General features: G+C 42.1%; 1 protein-coding gene across 2 annotated transcripts in view; it reads left to right on the top strand.

Annotated features, from left to right (window-relative positions):
- LOC136886370 (aminopeptidase N) overlaps positions 1–18,822 on the top strand; it is a 323,565-nt gene that overhangs the window by 281,113 nt on the left and 23,630 nt on the right. For both annotated transcript variants that reach the window (XM_067159117.2, XM_068231042.1), the window contains exons 10-14: positions 1,483–1,760; positions 11,564–11,754; positions 13,693–13,860; positions 14,604–14,747; positions 15,538–15,619. In XM_067159117.2, the coding sequence (XP_067015218.2) occupies positions 1,483–1,760; positions 11,564–11,754; positions 13,693–13,860; positions 14,604–14,747; positions 15,538–15,619 (863 nt within the window). The remainder of the gene's footprint in view (positions 1–1,482; positions 1,761–11,563; positions 11,755–13,692; positions 13,861–14,603; positions 14,748–15,537; positions 15,620–18,822) is intronic.

The raw sequence follows: 18,822 nt of genomic DNA on the forward strand, positions 1-18,822 counted from the left end.
TTATTCTCTATAGAGTGATAAATAAGTTACAAGGTTGTGAGCAACTGCAACGTTACCTCGAAAATGTTGTGAGATGGACAGCAGGAAATGGTATGTTGATAAACGGGGTTAAAAGTCAGGTCGTGAGTTTCACAAATAGGAAAAGTCCTCTCAGTTTTAATTACTGCGTTGATGGGGTGAAAGTTCCTTTTGGGAATCATTGTAAGTATCTAGGTGTTAATATAAGGATAGATCTTCATTGGGGTAATCACATAAGTGGGATTGTAAATAAAGGGTACCGATCTCTGCACATGGTTATGAGGGTGTTGAGGGGTTGTAGTAAGGATGTAAAGGAGAGGGCATATAAGTCTCTGGTAAGACCCCAACTAGAGTATGGTTCCAGTGTATGGGACCCTCACCAGGATTACCTGATTCAAGAACTGGAAAAAATCCAAAGAAAAGCAGCTCGATTTGTTCTGAGTGATTTCCGACAAAAGAGTAGCGTTACAAAAATGTTGCAATGTTTGGGTTGGGAAGAATTGAGAGAAAGAAGAAGAGCTGCCCGTCTAAGTGGTATGTTCCGAGCTGTCAGCGGAGAGATGGCGTGGAATGACATTAGTAGACGAATAAGTTTGAATGGCGTTTATAAAAGTAGGGTCACAATATGAAGATAAAGTTGGCATTCAAGAGGACAAACTGGGGCAAATATTCATTTTTAGGAAGGAGAGTTAGGGATTGGAATAACTTACCAAGGGAGATGTTCAATAAATTTCCAATTTCTTTGATATCATTTCGGAAAAGGCTAGGAAAGCAACAGATAGGGAATCTGCCACCTGGGCGACTGCCCTAAATGCAGATCAGTATTGATTGATTGGGATTCGCGTGGACATTTTTGGTCACCATTTATTTCTGTATGCTTGCAGGCTAGCGCCTACTTGCATGACAGTTTGCTGATTCATGACACCGCTAGGCTTTGAGAACTTTTTGTTCATCTATAGCAGGGCCTCTCAGGGTGCATGCGCGTGGTGCATGCACTGTGCACGGTGCAAGAGACGACTTGGCTTGGTCGAACAGAGTGCAGACCCCCCACTCCTCGATTTGGAGCAATAGCGCTTACTCTCTCTTTACTCACGCCTGTCTCGCTCGCTCCGCCTGTCTCCCTCTGCCCCACTTGCGCCGTAGCGCTCCAAATCCAGGCTGACTTGAGCCGAGCAGAGGCGAGGTGAGCCGAGCTTAGCCGAGTAGCCCAGAGACGAAGCGTTGATCCGAGCCATGCCGAGCGGCAGCGATGCACAGTCCACGGAGCTCTTGCGCCTCTATCTGCACGCGTGAGATTTTGGGCGTTTGAGAGGCCCTGATCTATAGGGTTCGCAGCAGTGTGTTTAGAAACCACGAGCTTTCAAATGCAAGTTCGTAACTACATGACTGGTACTGCGTATACATTTCGCTCATTATATGATGATGATTGTGATTTTATTCTTAAAACATTTGTTTTCTGTGCAGGATTTTATCGAGTCAACTATGATGACACCAACTGGAGGCTGATAACGAACTATCTGAAGACTGCGCCGGTCGAGAATATACCAACAGCGACGCGTGCTCAGTTGGTGGGCGACGCCTTCAATCTCGCCCGTGCTGGACTCCTCAACTATGGCAAGGCGTTAAATTTGAGTCTATATCTGAGTCGAGAAAGGCGCTACGTTCCACTGCAGGCCTTCCTCAAAGGCATCTATTACCTGGACCTTATGCTGAGGGAGACCGTCGCTTATGGCAATTTAGTCGTGAGTATATGAGATACGGTATATACGAAATAATTGAGATACATAGATTTATGTGTCTCTTGCTATGGGTACACTTTCAGATATCTGTAAAGTTTAATTTTACCTTAATCTTAGAGTAGTGCGCAGTGCACGTATAGTCAGTGTCAACTAACGTTTGTCCATACGGGAGAAACCTTACCATTACTACTGAAGTTTGTGATTTTGTTGCAACTCTTACAATGGGAAGATCCTGCTTTCCGATGCAACATTTTGAAGTTATCTTTTAACTCGCATGTTGGCAGCGTTTTTATGATTTGCAAGGAGTTGAACTATTGTCAACGTAAATCGTTCATATTGTCCTTTAAGTGAAAACCATTACTATTATATTTCAGAATGTAATTGATTAATATATATTATTTTCCTTTAGGACTGAAAGGCTAATTGGAATAATATCGGGTAAGTAGATACCTGCCATGGTCCGACTCATTGGCTGAATGGTCATCATTCAGCCTTCTGTTCAGAGGGTCCCGAGTTTGATTACTGGCCAGCTCGAGGATTTTAATCGCGTTTGATTGTTTCTTCTGACCCGAGGCTGGGTATTTATATTTATCCCAACACTTTCCCCTTCATATTCAGACAAAACACTTAACTACCAACCACCACAGAAACACATAATAGTGATTACATCCCTCCACATAGTGTTGGCGTCAGGAAGAGCAACTGGCCGAACAAACAGCGACAAATTCACATGTGCGACACAGTTCGCACTCGCGAACCCAAGGTGTGGGGAAAGTGGTAGAAGAAAAGGAAGCAGAAGAAGGAGATAAGTGGCTTGCATGAATGCCTTCATAACTTAAATGGTGTTGGATTTCATCTTAAGTATTATGAATAATGGACTCAGGTAGATGAGACTCCAGTGTTGCAGCTCGTGTTCTGATAGTGATAATCGTCTTCTTCTCCCGCTTTTCCCACATCGGGATGGGGTCGCACGTATGGACTTGGCCGTGTTTTACGGCCCTTCCTGTCACCAACTCTATGTGGAAGAATCCTACAATATTTACGATTGCGTGTTTCTGAGGCGGTTGTTAGTGTGGTGTGTTGTATATGTCTGAAGAGGATTGTGTTGGTACAAACACAAACACCCAGTCCCCGAGGCAGAAGAATTAATCAAACTCGATTAAAATCACCGATCTGGCCGGGAATCGAACCGGGTGCTCTCTGGACGGAAGGCCATTACGCCGACCATTCAGCCAAGAAGTCGGACACCCTTTGTTTTGGTAATCTTTAATCATTTTTGTAACTAACAGTATAAGTTTACAGAAATGATTGAAATTATTTAGGTCTACCATATTTTCCATTTGCTGTAGAGACCAGTTTCACATGATTTTAGCTATAATTGCAGTTGAAGAAACCTATGAGCAGGTTCAAGATAGCTCGACACACGTAATATTATGAGGTGGAATTCCTTAAAATTGTAAATAAATGCAATATTCATTACAAGCGAGGAATGTTATATTTACAGTTTTTATTCACGATCAAGAGCGTGATTAACACACAAGGTTAACTGTTATCTTACAGCCCAGGAGGCAAACGTCCAAGTCTAGGTGGAACCTGGTTGAATTTTTCACCTGAAAAGTGACGTGGTGCTAGAAAGTGTTATACGGGCGTAAACCACTAACCAAAAACTCGGGATGACCCTCGAAAAAGCTGAGATAATCTAAAAAAATAATTAATTCACTGTTAAGATATATTTCGAAACGATAATTTGGACTTGAAACCGTATTAACATGTCTTAACAAGCCCTTATCTAGAAAAAAGTGCATACCGTACGCGACTGATTTGTCTTTTAGATGTTTTAAGACGTGAAATGTATTACTCCTTTTCTTCTCCTTTATCTGGTTACTCTCCAAGTTCGGTTTTTCCTCGGACTCAGCGAGGGATCCAATCTATACCGCTTCAAGGGCAGTGTCCTGGAGCTTCAGATTCTGGGTCGGGGATACAACTGTGGAGGATGACCAGTACCTCGCCCAGGCGGTCTCATCTGCTATGCTGAACAGAGGCCTTACGGAGGGATGGGAAGATTGGAAGGGATAGACAAGGAAGAGGGAAGGAAGCGGCCGTGTCCTTAACTTAGGTACCATCCCGGCATTTGCCTGGAGAAGAAGTGGGAAACCACGGAAAACCACTTTCAGGGTGGCTGAGGTGGGAATCGAATCCACCTCTACTCAGTTCACCTCCCGAGGCTAAGTGGACCCCGTTCCAAGGCCTCGTACAACTTTTCAAATTCCGTGGCAGAGCCGGGAATCAAACCCGGGCCTCTGGGGGTGGCAGCTAATCACACTAATCACCACACCACAGAGGCGGACATATTACTCTTTTTACGAAATATAAATGCATTTGATATTTTATTTTCTCCAACTTCCACTGAGATCATATTAAGGGTTTACATACACCTTCCAGGGTCAAAGAAAATCAATTTTTTTCATTTTTACCATATTAAACTAAAATGAACACATCTGTGTGCACATCTGTGAATACATATTCAGTTATCTACAAAATTGACCGAGTTGTGAATTAAAACGTGTCCAGAATTGGTCGACATCAAAATAAACTTCAGGCTGTCACGTCTACATTTATCACTTGTTTTTCTCAAAATGGCACTTTGAAAACCATTTACGGCACAACTTCTACAGTTCTTAACAAAACGGCGTGCAACTTTGCATGAATGCCCTTCCTGATGCTGTATGTAATCTGAATCTCATTATTTAGTCCGTAATTAATAGAAAGTTTGTTGTAAAATATTTTATAAAGAACATGTCAATACTTCGAAGTTCTAAAATTATTTTTCCTTCAGTGAAAATATCTTAACACATGAGAGGTTTGTTAATCTGACTATCGACTACAAATCACTTCTAAATGCTGAAAATCTTGGAAGGAATCTTTAAAATGATGGTTTAAAGCAGATTTTAGAGAATTTAGAATTTACTATTCAGGAATTTTTATTCGAAATTTACATTACCTTTTCTCCGGGTTCAGCTGATCCGGTATTGCCAAGTCCTCCAAATGTTATAAAGATCTTCCTATTAAAAAAAAGAAATACCCCGGAAAACACGAAATTTGAGAGAAGACTTCTGAATTCCGTTCGTTCTCTGTTTGTGAACCCAAATAGCTAAACGGAAATATAATTAAACGGTTGCGCATCAGTGCGATTACGTGTTTGTCTTCCCTTCAATTACTATTGGCATTAAGAGAAAATGGGGTGGAGGCATAGTAAATTGTCTCGAAGCTAGATTCTTCAACGCGCCAGTGCTACAATTCTTCACATGTAAGCAGCCAGCTGGTGCTGGGATATAATTTTACTCCAAGACCTATCAAGTCAATTCCAGGAACTCTCGAAAGGGGAATATAATATCTACACACATCTTCAAAAATTATAAATCCTGTCTTCCTAAATAAGATTTTAGGACTTACCAACAGTAGCTCGATCTCCTGAGATCGATGGTCTTACCTCAATACCGTCGTTAGGCAGACCGAGCTTCTATATCTAATGAAGAACGATCTCACTGACATTTGGGAGGATGGGGAAGAAGTCTATGAAACCTGTGTAATTTTCCTTCTCGATGTTAAGTAATATACCGTAATTCATAACCTTTTCAGTCTGTTGAACACGAATACTATGAAATACCTGTACGAAAATGAAAAATTATAAGTGGAATGACATGTTTCGTCTACAGGAACATCCTCAGGTATTTCGTAGTGTTCTACGCATATTTCCAACCATCTTCCTAAATATTATGTTAGGACTCAGCAACAGTAGCTCGATCGCCTCTCATGGAGGATTTTACCTCAATGCCGTAGTTACGCAGTGTCCTGAAGCTTGACTTCACTGAAATTGACTACAACGGGGGATGGAGATTGGTCCTTCACCAACAGACCATGCTCTCTAGAATGAATGGAGTATATCTTTAAGGAAGGAATTAGGAAGGTGGTAGAATTTAAGAGCCTACCTAACCGAGGCGGTAAAGGCGAGTTCGGTTCACCCGAAAAGATTGGGTATCGATTTCCATTGAGAAAGTCGAAAAACTAAAGAAACAAGATTCTCGTTTATCGAGAGGCACATGGGCCTAAGGTTCATTCAGCCTACACCAAAAATGGGGGTAAAGGTGGTCGGGCTTAGACTAACCACTCTATTACACGCAGTGCAGACCACGTGAGTAGGCGGGGCTGTACCTTAATGAAGGCTACCACGGCTTCTTCGCAATCCTAGCCCTCCTATACCATAGTGTCCGACTCGTTGGCTGAATAGTCAGCGTACTGGCCTTCGGTTCAGAGGGTCCCGGGTTCGATTCCCGGCCGGGTCGGGGATTTTAACCTTCATTGGTTAATTCCAATGGCCCGGGGGGTGGATGTTTGTGCTGTCCCCAACATCCCTGCAACTCACTCACCACACATAACTCTATCCTCCACCACAATAACACGCAGTTACCTACACATGGCAGATGCCGCCCACCCTCATCGGAGGGTCTGCCTTGCAAGGGCTGCACTCGGCTAGAAATAGCCACACGAAATTATTATTGTACCATAGTCACCATGAGACCTATCTGTGTCGGTGTGACGTAAAGCAAACCCACACTTAGTGCCGATGTTACCAATATTAGAAGTCTTTACTTTCTACTTCTCCAAGGGTCTTCATGACCTGTACGGAGATGGTTTTTTTAAGCTTTGGGGTAAAATATAAGAGGAGGTGGTCGTGATCCCAATATTTGCCTTGTGTTGAAGTGGAAGAGTACGGACCCACGAGCTCTACTCTCAGGACAGCGCGTTCACAGGACAAGAGATGCTCTATATTCTCAACGTCTGAACATTCACCTGCACCTCCTGAAACGTAATCGAACTCACAACTGTCATGAAAGCCCGTTCGTAGGGTGAGGGAAGTTGTATACACCCATCATGGGAATATTTAACTATATCCATACCTACTGAGATCTACTGTCACTCACGATTCTCATGAGAGCTCGTTCGAGGGTAAGAGAAGTTCAGCATTTGAACATTTGCCCATATTCATATATCTTGCGATCTATTCTTGCTCATAACTCCGACCGTGTAAACTTAGCTTAAGAGCGAAACAATATTACTAACTCGACGGTGACAAGCGTAGACTGCTAATCTTCTATACATATAATCCCTATTTGTGTCGGTTTCACAGTAATACTGAGAAAACGGTAAGGTGTCAAAAGTTGGAACAATCACTAACCATAGCTTATTACCTCCCCTCTAAGGAAAAATAAAAGGTGAACCCTACTCATGATCACGTTTTTTGAATCGCTTAAAGAAATAAACAATTTAATTCAGTGTTTGTACCATCTTTGCCATGTTGATGTGCACAGCTCTGCACATCTCTGTCTATCGGCATGAGTTCGAACTACGAATCTCGAGTACGGCCAACGAGATCTACGCTGAGCTAAGTAAAGTGGTTCATTACGTCGGTCGTGCTCTGAGTGGTATCGACTTTCACAACCATACTAAGAAAGTGAGAACGTTTAGAAGGCTGCTGATTTATTTATTTATTTAGTTATTTATTTATTTATTTATTTATTTATTTATTTAGTTATTTACTTCTTTATTCTTCTTCTTGCGTTCCGGCCTTCTAAGGACCACGTTACAATTTCAATTCTTCTTCCTTAGTTGTTCTTTCCTTTTCTTTCTGTATTCTTTCATTGTTTCACTGTGCTTCTTTTTCCTCTATTCAGTCCACTTTGTGCCTGTTCTCTTTTCCTTCCTCCCTTGGAATCCTTCCATTTGTATGACTTTCTTCCTAAAAATCTCTGTTTCCAATAATTCTTCTTATCCTATGTTGTTCCCTTCCAGGCCTTTCTTGACTTCTTGAATCCAGTTGGTGGTTGATTTCTTTTCCCAAAGGTACTTGAAGATTCGTTTAGTTAGTCCATTGTCACCCATTCTATAAATGTGTCCAGGAAATAGCAATCTTCTTTTTCTTATTGTTTCTGATATGTTTCTATGTTCCGGTAAATCTCATTGTTACTTCTTAATTTCCAAAACTCTGCAGTTCTTAGAGGACCTAATATTGTCCTTATAATTCTTCTTTTATTTATTTATTTATTTATTTATTTATTTAGCGTATGGCTAGAGATACAATGTCTGTCTTAGATTATGATCTACACTTCTATATACGTATATCTATATTTTGGATGTAGTTTATGATTTCTGGAGTCGCGAGAGCAAAGTCACTAGCATTGCCATTATACTTTCTTGTCTTACAGTCGGTAATTCTGTGCCGGATCTTCTGTTGTGTAATACTAGTGGAATCTTCTTCACAGGAGCCATTCTTGGGTGGTCTCTGTCTTTGAATCTCTTCTTCCTTTCAACGGAAGTTGGGTAGTTGCTGTTCCTCAAGTTCATGGCATCTATTGTTGGTGGTATTCTTGAACGCAGGCGATTAGTATTTGCATCACCGACATCATCATGCATCGGCAGTTCACGAAGGCTTAACCTCAAAGTACCCAACACATGACCCCTGGGTGGTACTAAGGGAGCAACGTCAATCAGGTGATGAGACGTAAAGCATTTACCTCCTGATCAGGATACAGTATAGTACTATGACGATTACGAAGGCTGCTGGAATTGGTTCCGATATATGTTACAAAAACATTACAATGATGAGCATCCTCTTTGCAAAGTTTAGTTAAAATATACACTGACTGACAAGAGCAAATGCAACACCAAGAAGGAGTGGTCAGAACTTTTTGCCAATTGCAGGGTAGACTGACGTCACTGAGGTATGCTCATGATGTGAAATGCGCCGCTGTGCTGCGCACGTAGCGAACGATAAATGGGACACGGCGTTGGCGAATGGCCCACTTCGTACCGTGATTTCTCAGCCGACAGTCATTGTAGAACGTGTTGTCGTGTGCCACAGGACACGTGTATAGCTAAGAATGCCAGGCCGCCGTCAACGGAGGCATTTCCAGCAGACATACGACTTTACGAGGGGTATGGTGATCGGGCTGAGAAGGGCAGGTTGGTCGCTTCGTCAAATCGCAGCCGATACCCATAGGGATGTGTCCACGGTGCAGCGCCTGTGGCGAAGATGGTTGGCGCAGGGACATGTGGCACGTGCGAGGGGTCCAGGCGCAGCCCGAGTGATGTCAGCACGCGAGGATCGGCGCATTCGCCGCCAAGCGGTGGCAGCCCCGCACGCCACGTCAACCGCCATTCTTCAGCATGTGCAAGACACCCTGGCTGTTCCAATATCGACCAGAACAATTTCCCGTCGATTGGTTGAAGGAGGCCTGCACTCCCGGCGTCCGTCCGCTCAGAAGACTACCATTGACTCCACAGCATAGACGTGCACGCCTGGCATGGTGCCGGGCTAGAGCGACTTGGATGAGGGAATGGCGGAACGTCGTGTTCTCCGATGAGTCACGCTTCTGTTCTGTCAGTGATAGTCACCGCAGACGAGTGTGGCGTCGGCGTGGAGAAAGGTCAAATCCGGCAGTAACTGTGGAGCGCCCTACCGCTAGACAACGCGGCATCATGGTTTGGGGCGCTATTGCGTATGATTCCACGTCACCTCTAGTGCGTATTCAAGGCACGTTAAATGCCCACCGCTACGTGCAGCATGTGCTGCGGCCGGTGGCACTCCCGTACATTCAGGGGCTGCCCAATGCACTGTTTCAGCAGGATAATGCCCGTCCACACACTGCTCGCATCTCCCAACAGGCTCTACGAGGTGTAGAGATGCTTCCGTGGCCAGCGTACTCTCCGGATCTCTCACCAATCGAACACGTGTGGGATCTCATTGGACGCCGTTTGCAAACTCTGCCCCAGCCTCGTACGGACGACCAACTGTGGCAAATGGTTGACAGAGAATGGAGAACCATCCCTCAGGACACCATCCGCACTCTTATTGACTCTGTACCTCGACGTGTTTCTGCGTGCATCGCCGCTCGCGGTGGTCCTACATCCTACTGAGTCGATGCCGTGCGCATTGTGTAACCTGCATATCGGTTTGAAATAAACATCAATTATTCGTTCGTGCCGTCTCTGTTTTTTCCCCAACTTTCATCCGTTTCGAACCACTCCTTCTTGGTGTTGCATTTGCTCTGTCAGTCAGTGTATTTTATCATAGAAGTTAATGAATCTTCACCATCCGGCGCAGGGAACTAAACTATCTCCAAATCCGTGAGAATGAACACTTGCCACTGATTTTTTTAAAGTTTTCATTCCCCTCTCCGGGGGGAGGGGCGGGCCCCCTCGAGCGTAACGCGCTCACTCGGACCGGGAGAGGTGGAGAGAACAGTGAGATGTGTGGAATGAAGAAGGTGGGAAAGGCTGAGATAAGCTGATAGAGGAGAAAGGGTGTAAATGTTGGGGGATGTGTTTGAGGAGTGAAGTTTTAACTGATAGTGCTAGGATGGAGTTGAAGGGTTAGAAGGTGGAGGGTGGCTGTGATATTACATAATGAGTTGGTGAGGAGTCGGAGGAGTTCAAACTACGGAGGAGGTTGATAGAAGAAATTAGTTGGGGGTACGGGTGGACGGACGGGTTGATTAGGTTGAAATGGAGGAGAAGCTGGCCGGGTGCGACGTCGTGTGTTGGAAGGATGGCGAGGAAAAGGTTGGGGTGGGGAGCGATAGGGTTCTACCTTATGGAGATGGCGGTAGATGTAGGCACCATTGCTGATGAGTCGCGTTACATCTTCGTCGGTGGGCAGATGGAGTCGGACCATATAGATGGGACCAGAGGCGTTCAAGACTCGAAAGGCTCGGCGAGCTGGAACACCTTTTGCCTGTAGTTCGTGTAGTATGTCCCGGTCGGAGAGGTTAGGATCGACTGCGCGGATTACGCAGCTATACATGGCTTGAGAAGATGGTGGTGTCAACGGTGGTTGTGCGGAGCCAGCTGAAGTGGTGACAGGCGTGGCAGGTCCTTCGTCTGTGGCGAGAGAAGATGGCGGTGGCGGTGATGATATCTGCGATGGTGTGGTTGCTCCGATGGCGGAAACTGCGTCGAGTGGCTGAAGATTAGGTTGAGCAGGGGTTTGAAGGTTAGGGAGAGTGGAAGTATTTGCTGGTGACGGACGTTGAAAGTAGCTGGGCGGGTCACGGTATGAAGGCAAGTGACATGAAGTCGTAAGGAGAGGCGAAGGATGGGAATACGTTAGAGTCGTGATGGGAGGGTAGGTGAAGTGGAAGATGGAACTCGTCGTCGTAGTGGTGGTGGTAGCCATAATGGATAGAGAGGTAGGTAAGTTGGGGAGGCTGACTTCCAAGTTTTGTTGTCAGCCGTTTTTCTTTTTTGTTGCCGGCTGTGAGGTGAAGTATACATGTGGAGCCACCCGGCTGGGCAAAACATATCAGGAGAATTGTCTGCGAAGAGCTAAGGTATCCGCGTCCTCTTCTGAAGCGGTGTGTGTCCTCGAGAAGCGATGTGTTGTGTGTCGCCACTGATTTTGTGGAGTGACATGTATTAAACGGTGATCGTCGATGTTTCGTTGTAGGTATTTCCATGGTAGAGATATGATTTGGGTAAGGTGGAATTCCAGATGGTTGGCTTTTTCACAGTGCAGTAAAATGCCTCTTTTTTAGTGAGGGACACTGTCATTTTGGTGCAAGTAGCAACATTAGCATAGTCTACTGCAATAATTACTTTTCAATTATTACTTTTCACATAGTACAGGAAACAAATTCTCCTTCTCATGATTATTATTATTTATTATTATTATTATTATTATTATTATTATTATTATTATTATTATTATTATTATTATTATTATTATTATTATTATTATTGTTGTTGTGCAGAGGTATATGGAAACTTTGTTGACTCCGGTGGAGACATTACTGGGGATGGAAGTGCAGCCCAATGACACCCACACCCAGCGTCTCCTGCGCAGGGCAATCATGCAGCACATGTTGGACGCTGAGGTGCCGCGCCACGTAGACAACGCCCTTAACCTCTACCGTCGTTGGCTGAACAGCAATACCACTAACCCGTAAGTAAGCGTATTAGTTAACAAGTAATGCCTAGGACCTCGATGCTATACCACATTTTAAATTCTGATAAACTTAAAATGAGCATGCTTTAGTCGACTCTAAATGAAATGTATTGGTCATAATTATGGAAGCATCCTTCTTGACCTCATTTTTGCTACAATTTGTTCATATTTCCATCACTTTATGTACGTTTCTCATATCTAAGGAGTAGTTTATTAATTTCTTAAGCATTTGCTTCACTGATCAGATTCCTGAACTGTTGCATGGTCCATCTCAGAATTTTCTTTAAAATGAATGAAGAAATAAAGCAAAGCAAAACAAAGCAAAGCAAAGTCGTCTCTGAACACGCCATGAAGACCCTTTGGAGGGGTGGAAGGTAAAGGCTTTTGTTATCCGTAACCTCGGAACTTAGTGGGGTAGAGTGGTTAGTTCTATGCCCGGCCACCTTTGCCCCCAAGAATTAACCTGTTACTCAGTTTTGATGTATGTTGAGCGAACCTCAGAGCCATGTGCACATCCGGAAGTGGAAATCGCGTTTCTTAAATTTTTCGGCTTGCTGATGGGAAATTGAACCCACGTCCTTCCGGATGAACCGAAGAGGCCTTTAATAAACCTATATAAAGACGCACAATACTTTTTATATTGAAATTATGCATTAAAGTCCGCCTTTGTGGTGTAGTGGTTAGTGTAATTAGCTGCCACCCCCCGAGGCCCGGGTTCGATCTCTGTCACGAAATTTGAAAAGTGCTACGAAGGTTGGAACGGGGTCCACTCAGCCTCGGGATGTCAACTGCGTAGAGGTGGGTTCGATTTCCATCTCACTCATCCTGGAAGTGGTTTTCCGTGGTTTCCCACTTCTCCTCCAGGCAAATGCCGGGATGGTACCTAACTTAAGGCCACGGCCGCTTCCTTCCCTCTTCCTTGTCTATCCCTTCCAATCTTCCCATCCCCTCCAAGGCCCCTGTTCAGCATAGCAGGTGAGGCCACCTGGGCGAGGTACTGGCCATCCTCCCGAGTTGTATCTCCCGACCCAATGTCTCACGCTCCAGGACACTGCCTTTGAGGCGGTAGAGGTGGGACCCCTCGCTGAGCCCAAGGGAAAAACCAACCCTGGAGGGTAAGCAGATTAAGAAGAAGAATTATACATTAAGTAAAGCAAAGACAAAAAGTCTTAACAATATGTAAATATTAACAATAATAAATACATTAACAGAGAATAAATGATGACAAAACATAGACATAACATGTGAATTTATATATTGGAAATACAAATCATGAATTGTTTATTAATTACTGTGACTGATCCTGGAAGTTTTTTCGTAAGATACATTAACATGTTCATTTCACATCTTCAATTACTTTTCACTTAGTACAGAAAACATTTCTCCTCGTCACCATCATCATCATCATCATATTATTATTATTATTATTATTATTATTATTATTATTATTATTATTATTATTATTATTATTATTATTATTATTTGTTACAACATAATATAATGTTTTGTGAAGTTGTGAGTTCAGGTGACAGGAAGTTTTGAATAATCTATAATTGCGAGTTCTGATTTACAGAACATGAAAGGAGATAGCTTTAAATAGTCCCGTTGAATCAAATTCATTATTTAGCTCATTAAAACAATAAGAGATCTATTAAAAATCAATATTTAAGCTATGGCATGCACGAATCATATAATATTATATCTCTAAGGCCCTGGCAACTATTTCATGACAGAGTAAAATTTTCTTCGGTGATGTTTAATTGAAAAAAAGTATTTACCATTCTGTTGTATGTAATCATTAGCACCAGAATATCTATTCATTATTTAGATTATAAAGTAGTTTGATTACATTCATAGGGAAATGTGTTCATTTTGTTCTTTCTGTATTACATTTCAAAGTTTATACTGTGTTTTCAAAGCTATTTTTGTGTACAGGATTCCCTCTGATTTCCGGATGAACGTCTACTGTGCTGGTATACGTTCGGGAACAGTTCGAGACTGGAATCAGATGTGGTCACGGTTTGAGGCGGAGGACGATCCTGTGGAGCGACAGTACCTGTTGTCAAGCCTCACGTGTACTCGGAACACATACCTCATCACCACGTAAGGGAATGAAACACTTATTGACTAAGGAAAGGTCGTACACCTTAAGATCTATTTGAAAGGTTCCCTACCGGGCGAGTTGGCCATGCGTGTAGAGGCGCGTGGCTGTGAGCTTGCATCCGGGAGATAGTAGGTTCGAATCCCACTATCGGCAGCCCTGAAAATGGTTTTCCGTGGTTTCCCATTTTCACACCAGGCAAATGCTGGGGCTGTACCTTAATTAAGGCCACGGCCGCTTCCTTCCAACTCCTAGGCCTTTCCTATCCCATCGTCGCCATAAGACCTATCTGTGTCGGTGCGACGTAAAGCCCCTAGCAAAAAAAAAAAAAAAAAGGTTCCCTCTCAACATCACTCCAATATTCCTCATAGATACATACATACATACATACATACATACTATCACTGAGACAGTTGAGCAATTGATAAAGCAAACTGAACATTAGAGAGGCATCTGAAGTTACATGTAATTAGTCTGAGGTTATATACGACTGAATGTCTCTTGCATTGTGGGATGACTCATAATATTTTTTAACAAAATCACGATCACAGCCTACGTATTGTAATCCCTAAATACATTCATACATTATTTAGATTATAAAGTAGTTTGATTACATTCATAGGGAAATGTGTTCGTTTTGTTCTTTCTGTATTACATTTCAAAGTTTATGCTGTGTTTTCAAAGCTATTTTTGTGTACATTCAACAGTCTTGGTTTATGTCTAATATTGGTAATGAATGTTTCAGATTGCTGGAGAAGACTGTGGAAAAGGACAGCAGTTTTCGGTTACAGGATTTTAGATCAGTGTGGCAGGCGCTAGACGATAACCCCATAGCAGTTAATGTCGCCTTCCGCTACGTGCGACAGAATTGGAAAGACATCTTCAGCAGGTAAAATATTTTCATGTTCATTCCAAAAAAGCTTTCGTGATAGCTTGATGCTCATAACATTAATCTTCTATGATATTGTTACAATCGTTTACTTTGATGGATTCTTTTGTAGCCTCTGTCATTGAAGATTCAGCTACAGTTTCTGGAGATTTTTATATGTTCTGTGACCTTACATGTGATTTGGTTGGTGGGTTGGGTAAATTCAATATGGCACATCATATTTTACCACCAAAGTTTCTTTTTACAGTACACCTCAATTCATAAACCATCCTTACTATTGCCTCAAAACTATGGTCTGTTTTCTTGGAACTTTAAAAATTGAGCTCTTCCTTGCAATTATTACACACTTTTCTGTCATTGTCCTACAAGTGCAAACGGGGCCCAATAAAAGGCCGCAAATAAATTCATCGAATTTTTTACGTGTATTATACCAGTTAGTTTTGATAGGAATTGCTACAGAGTGATATCCATACTTCAGAATAATATCAAATTAAATGTATACTATGTTACTGTATGTTCCTCATATTTAATATTTTATCAATTTTAGTTGAAATGATTTTGAAATATAATTCACCTGCCATGTAGATACAATCACTGTGGACACTCACAACAAACATTATATCTATAGGTTCAATTATTATTTATGAGAAAAGTGCATCTGGGAGAAATGTATGCAATACCAAGCGCCCACTCTTCTTATGAATGACTGTGCATAATGTATAATTTGTGCCGCGTAGGTATTCATGTGATCTAGCTGGCCAATGATGTAAATGATTGTTGACTTTTACAGGTACGACGGTCTCGACTTCATTCTCAAGAGCGTGATCTCTGGCGTTACATCAGGACTGAGCACAGAAATGGATCTCAAAAATGTAAGTATTAACATCGACCCTACAATTCTACTCCTTCTTCTTCATCTCATTATCTGGGGTGGACACTAATTTGTGTTTGGCCTAGTTCTATGGTCTAATACCTTCTATGGTGGTTGGCAGTGTTTTGCATTAAGACAAACTCCTAGTCTCTGAACCAGAGGAATAAACCTCACGCTGTTAAAGTGCCCCGTTCGGCCAGAAATCGAACTCGGGGCCCTCTAAACCGTAGGCCAATACGATGATCCTTCAGCCAAGCAATTGGACTGAATCGACCCTACAGTTAGGTTTGAAAAAGATGGTACACTGCAAGAAGGGTAGGTTCTGAAAATAAGGAGCGTTATCAACCTGTTTCAGATAGGTAGATGAGAAATTAAACGTAAAAATGTAAATATAGTTAAATTATATGTTAGGAAGTACATTCTTTGAGAAAATGTATGTGAATATGTGGAAGAATGAACCAGGGAGTGAAAGGTTGTGTAAATGAGAAATATGTATACATTATACTTCATTATTTTACCTGTAAATAGTGTATATGATTGTTTTAGTTAAGGATTTAGGTGATTATTTCAGAAGGTCAGGGGATACTACATGTAGGAGGCCTGTACTTTTCTCCTGGCCTTCCATAGGTACTGTACAAGTTTATGGTATATAAATAAATAATTAATGAATGAATGAATATCATTTACCAGTGAATAACTGTTTGGTACCGGAAGATATGTTTCAAAATTATGAGTTAACTTTATTCTTTCTTTAGGCATCACCATCGATGTTAAAAATGATGTTAAACTCTTTACGGTCTATAGCTACATAATACGAAATTAGTTACTATTTTGAGCATTACTTTTACTGCAAGATACCATGCACACTACGTTACTGCATCATCACTAGAGCCTGGAACTTAGGGAAAACGCCTTTCTTTTATCTGGGTGGATATGTCGAAGTGTCAGATAAACATGTTTCCGTACTTTTGGGAACGGCCTGTTCTAGCTTCCGTTGCCTATTTGAAAGTTCAATTCTTCCCTTTGCCTTTCCTTTTTGAGTTTCTATGGATATTTTCTGCTATTATTTACTTATTAACATTAATCGATGGAGATAAAATAATAAGTTCAATGCACTTTATTAATAAAAATAAAACAAGTTCATTTTAAATTAATAGATAAAAATTATATTCACAAACGACATTTTTGTACTGCTTTTCGTATATCTCTGTTAAAAATCTCGCTCCACGAGCGAACTGGTGTGAAATTAAGTACTAAAAGGTGATTTAGATATGTATTAAGAATCTCACATTAATCCATGTTTGTTATTTCAGTGCCCAATTTCGTCATTATAACTGCATATTTTCTTGAATTTACTGCCTATTTCCTAAATTTTAAAAGCATATTTCCTGCCTATTTTAGCCAAAATAAATGCCTGAACTTCCGAGCTCTAATCATCGCTTAGGTAGTAATCGAGGGAAGTTTAGTTTGTGATTTGTAGGAATACTCGAGGCAGAACGAACGTTAACTCCCGGGCACAGGAATCAAAATATTTAACAAAGCGTAAATTAACTCCTGTGGGGCAAACCTTTTGACATTTACGCGTCTTCCAAAAGCGTTAATTGTTTCTTTTTTTTGCTATTTGCTTTACGTCGCACCGACACAGACAGGTCTTATGGCGACGATGGGACAAGAAGAAGCTAGGAGTGGGAAGGAAGCGGCCGTGGCCTTAATTAGGTACAGCCCCAGCATTTGCCGGATGTGAAAATGGGAAACCATGGAAAACCATCTTCAGGGCTGTCGACAGTGGGGATCGAACCCACTATCTCCCGAATACTGGATACTGGCCTCAATGAAGCGACTGCAGCTATCGATCTCGGTGCGTTAATTGTTAGTGAGATGTGAAACTACTCTCATTTTAAATATTTTAGAGATTAATGGATAAACTTTTCCATCTTAACATTTACCGATGCACTCGGAATATGGTAAGTTAGAACCCCTATGTCAGTAGCCCTGAATATGGTTTTCTGTTGGTTTCCATTTTCACGCCAGGGGCTGTAAATGAAATTAAGGACTCGGCCATTTCCTTTCCAGTCCCAGCCCTGCCCTATCCCATCGTCACCATACGACCGTCCGAGTCGGTGCTACCCAAAACTAATAACAAAACATCTACCGAGTAATCCTCCTCCTCCTTCTACTCATCATCAACATCATCATCATTATCATCACAGATATTCACTTACTGGTGAGGGTAACGTTATCTTAAGAGTACATTCAATTCACCTATTGTGGCGGTTCTCAGCTGGCCGAAGAAAACAATTCTAGAACCACAAGCTCTGTTCCAGTGCTTGCTCTGCTTAAACCCCTTGTTGTTGTAGAACCTGGTTGTCATTTCTTCTCTGACTTTCTCGCTCTTCTATCAGAATTGGGCCTTCGTGGATATTGCGGGCGCTCATGAACTAAACGTTGCCACTTCGGCCAGTCAGACGCTATATTCTCCCACCTGCCGGTGTCAATCTGACACCAATTCATATTCGCCTTCATGACGACCTTGTACGGCTTTTGCAGTTCTCCGTGATTATATTGTGCATTTTTCAATTGAGAACACATGATAGGCATTGTAAAGTGTGTGTTAGGGGTGGAGGTGACGTTGCTGGCCAATGGAAGTTGATGTTTGATAAAATTATAAAATTAATCATTATGTACGTGATACTGGCCCGTTCCAAGACGATGTTCGTTCAGCGGTTCTGCCATTTACGTATGTTATGGTACTTTTCCAGTCTTCAGTAAGTTGTATAATCTACCGAATGTTTGCATCAACACTGACGAATAGTGAGTGGTACATTGGTTAGTCGGTGGCATTCTGTTACGAAGATAGCGGGTTTAAACCGGGCTGAGGTCAGTGATTTTTGGGAGATATCTGAATAACTCAGTGTCAATGGCTTACAGCACGCTAAAGAATTCCTGGTACCCTGGCGTTTTATAAAATCCATAGTAATTGAAGGGGTTTGAGCAAACAACATTATATGTTACGTTCTGAATATTCTACGAGAAAGAGCATGAGTTCTGGTAACGTATATGTCATAACTTCGTAGGTTGACTGCCTACAATTCAGAAATGCACTCATACAATACCAGGAGAGCTTATAACATGAATTAATTTTGTTGACATTGTTTTTATGTAGCACCAACTCAGACAAGTCGTTTTGTGACGATGGAGATGGAC

The sequence above is a fragment of the Anabrus simplex genome, chromosome 1 (assembly GCF_040414725.1).
Source record: "Anabrus simplex isolate iqAnaSimp1 chromosome 1, ASM4041472v1, whole genome shotgun sequence".
NCBI classification, from domain to species: Eukaryota; Metazoa; Arthropoda; class Insecta; order Orthoptera; family Tettigoniidae; genus Anabrus; species Anabrus simplex.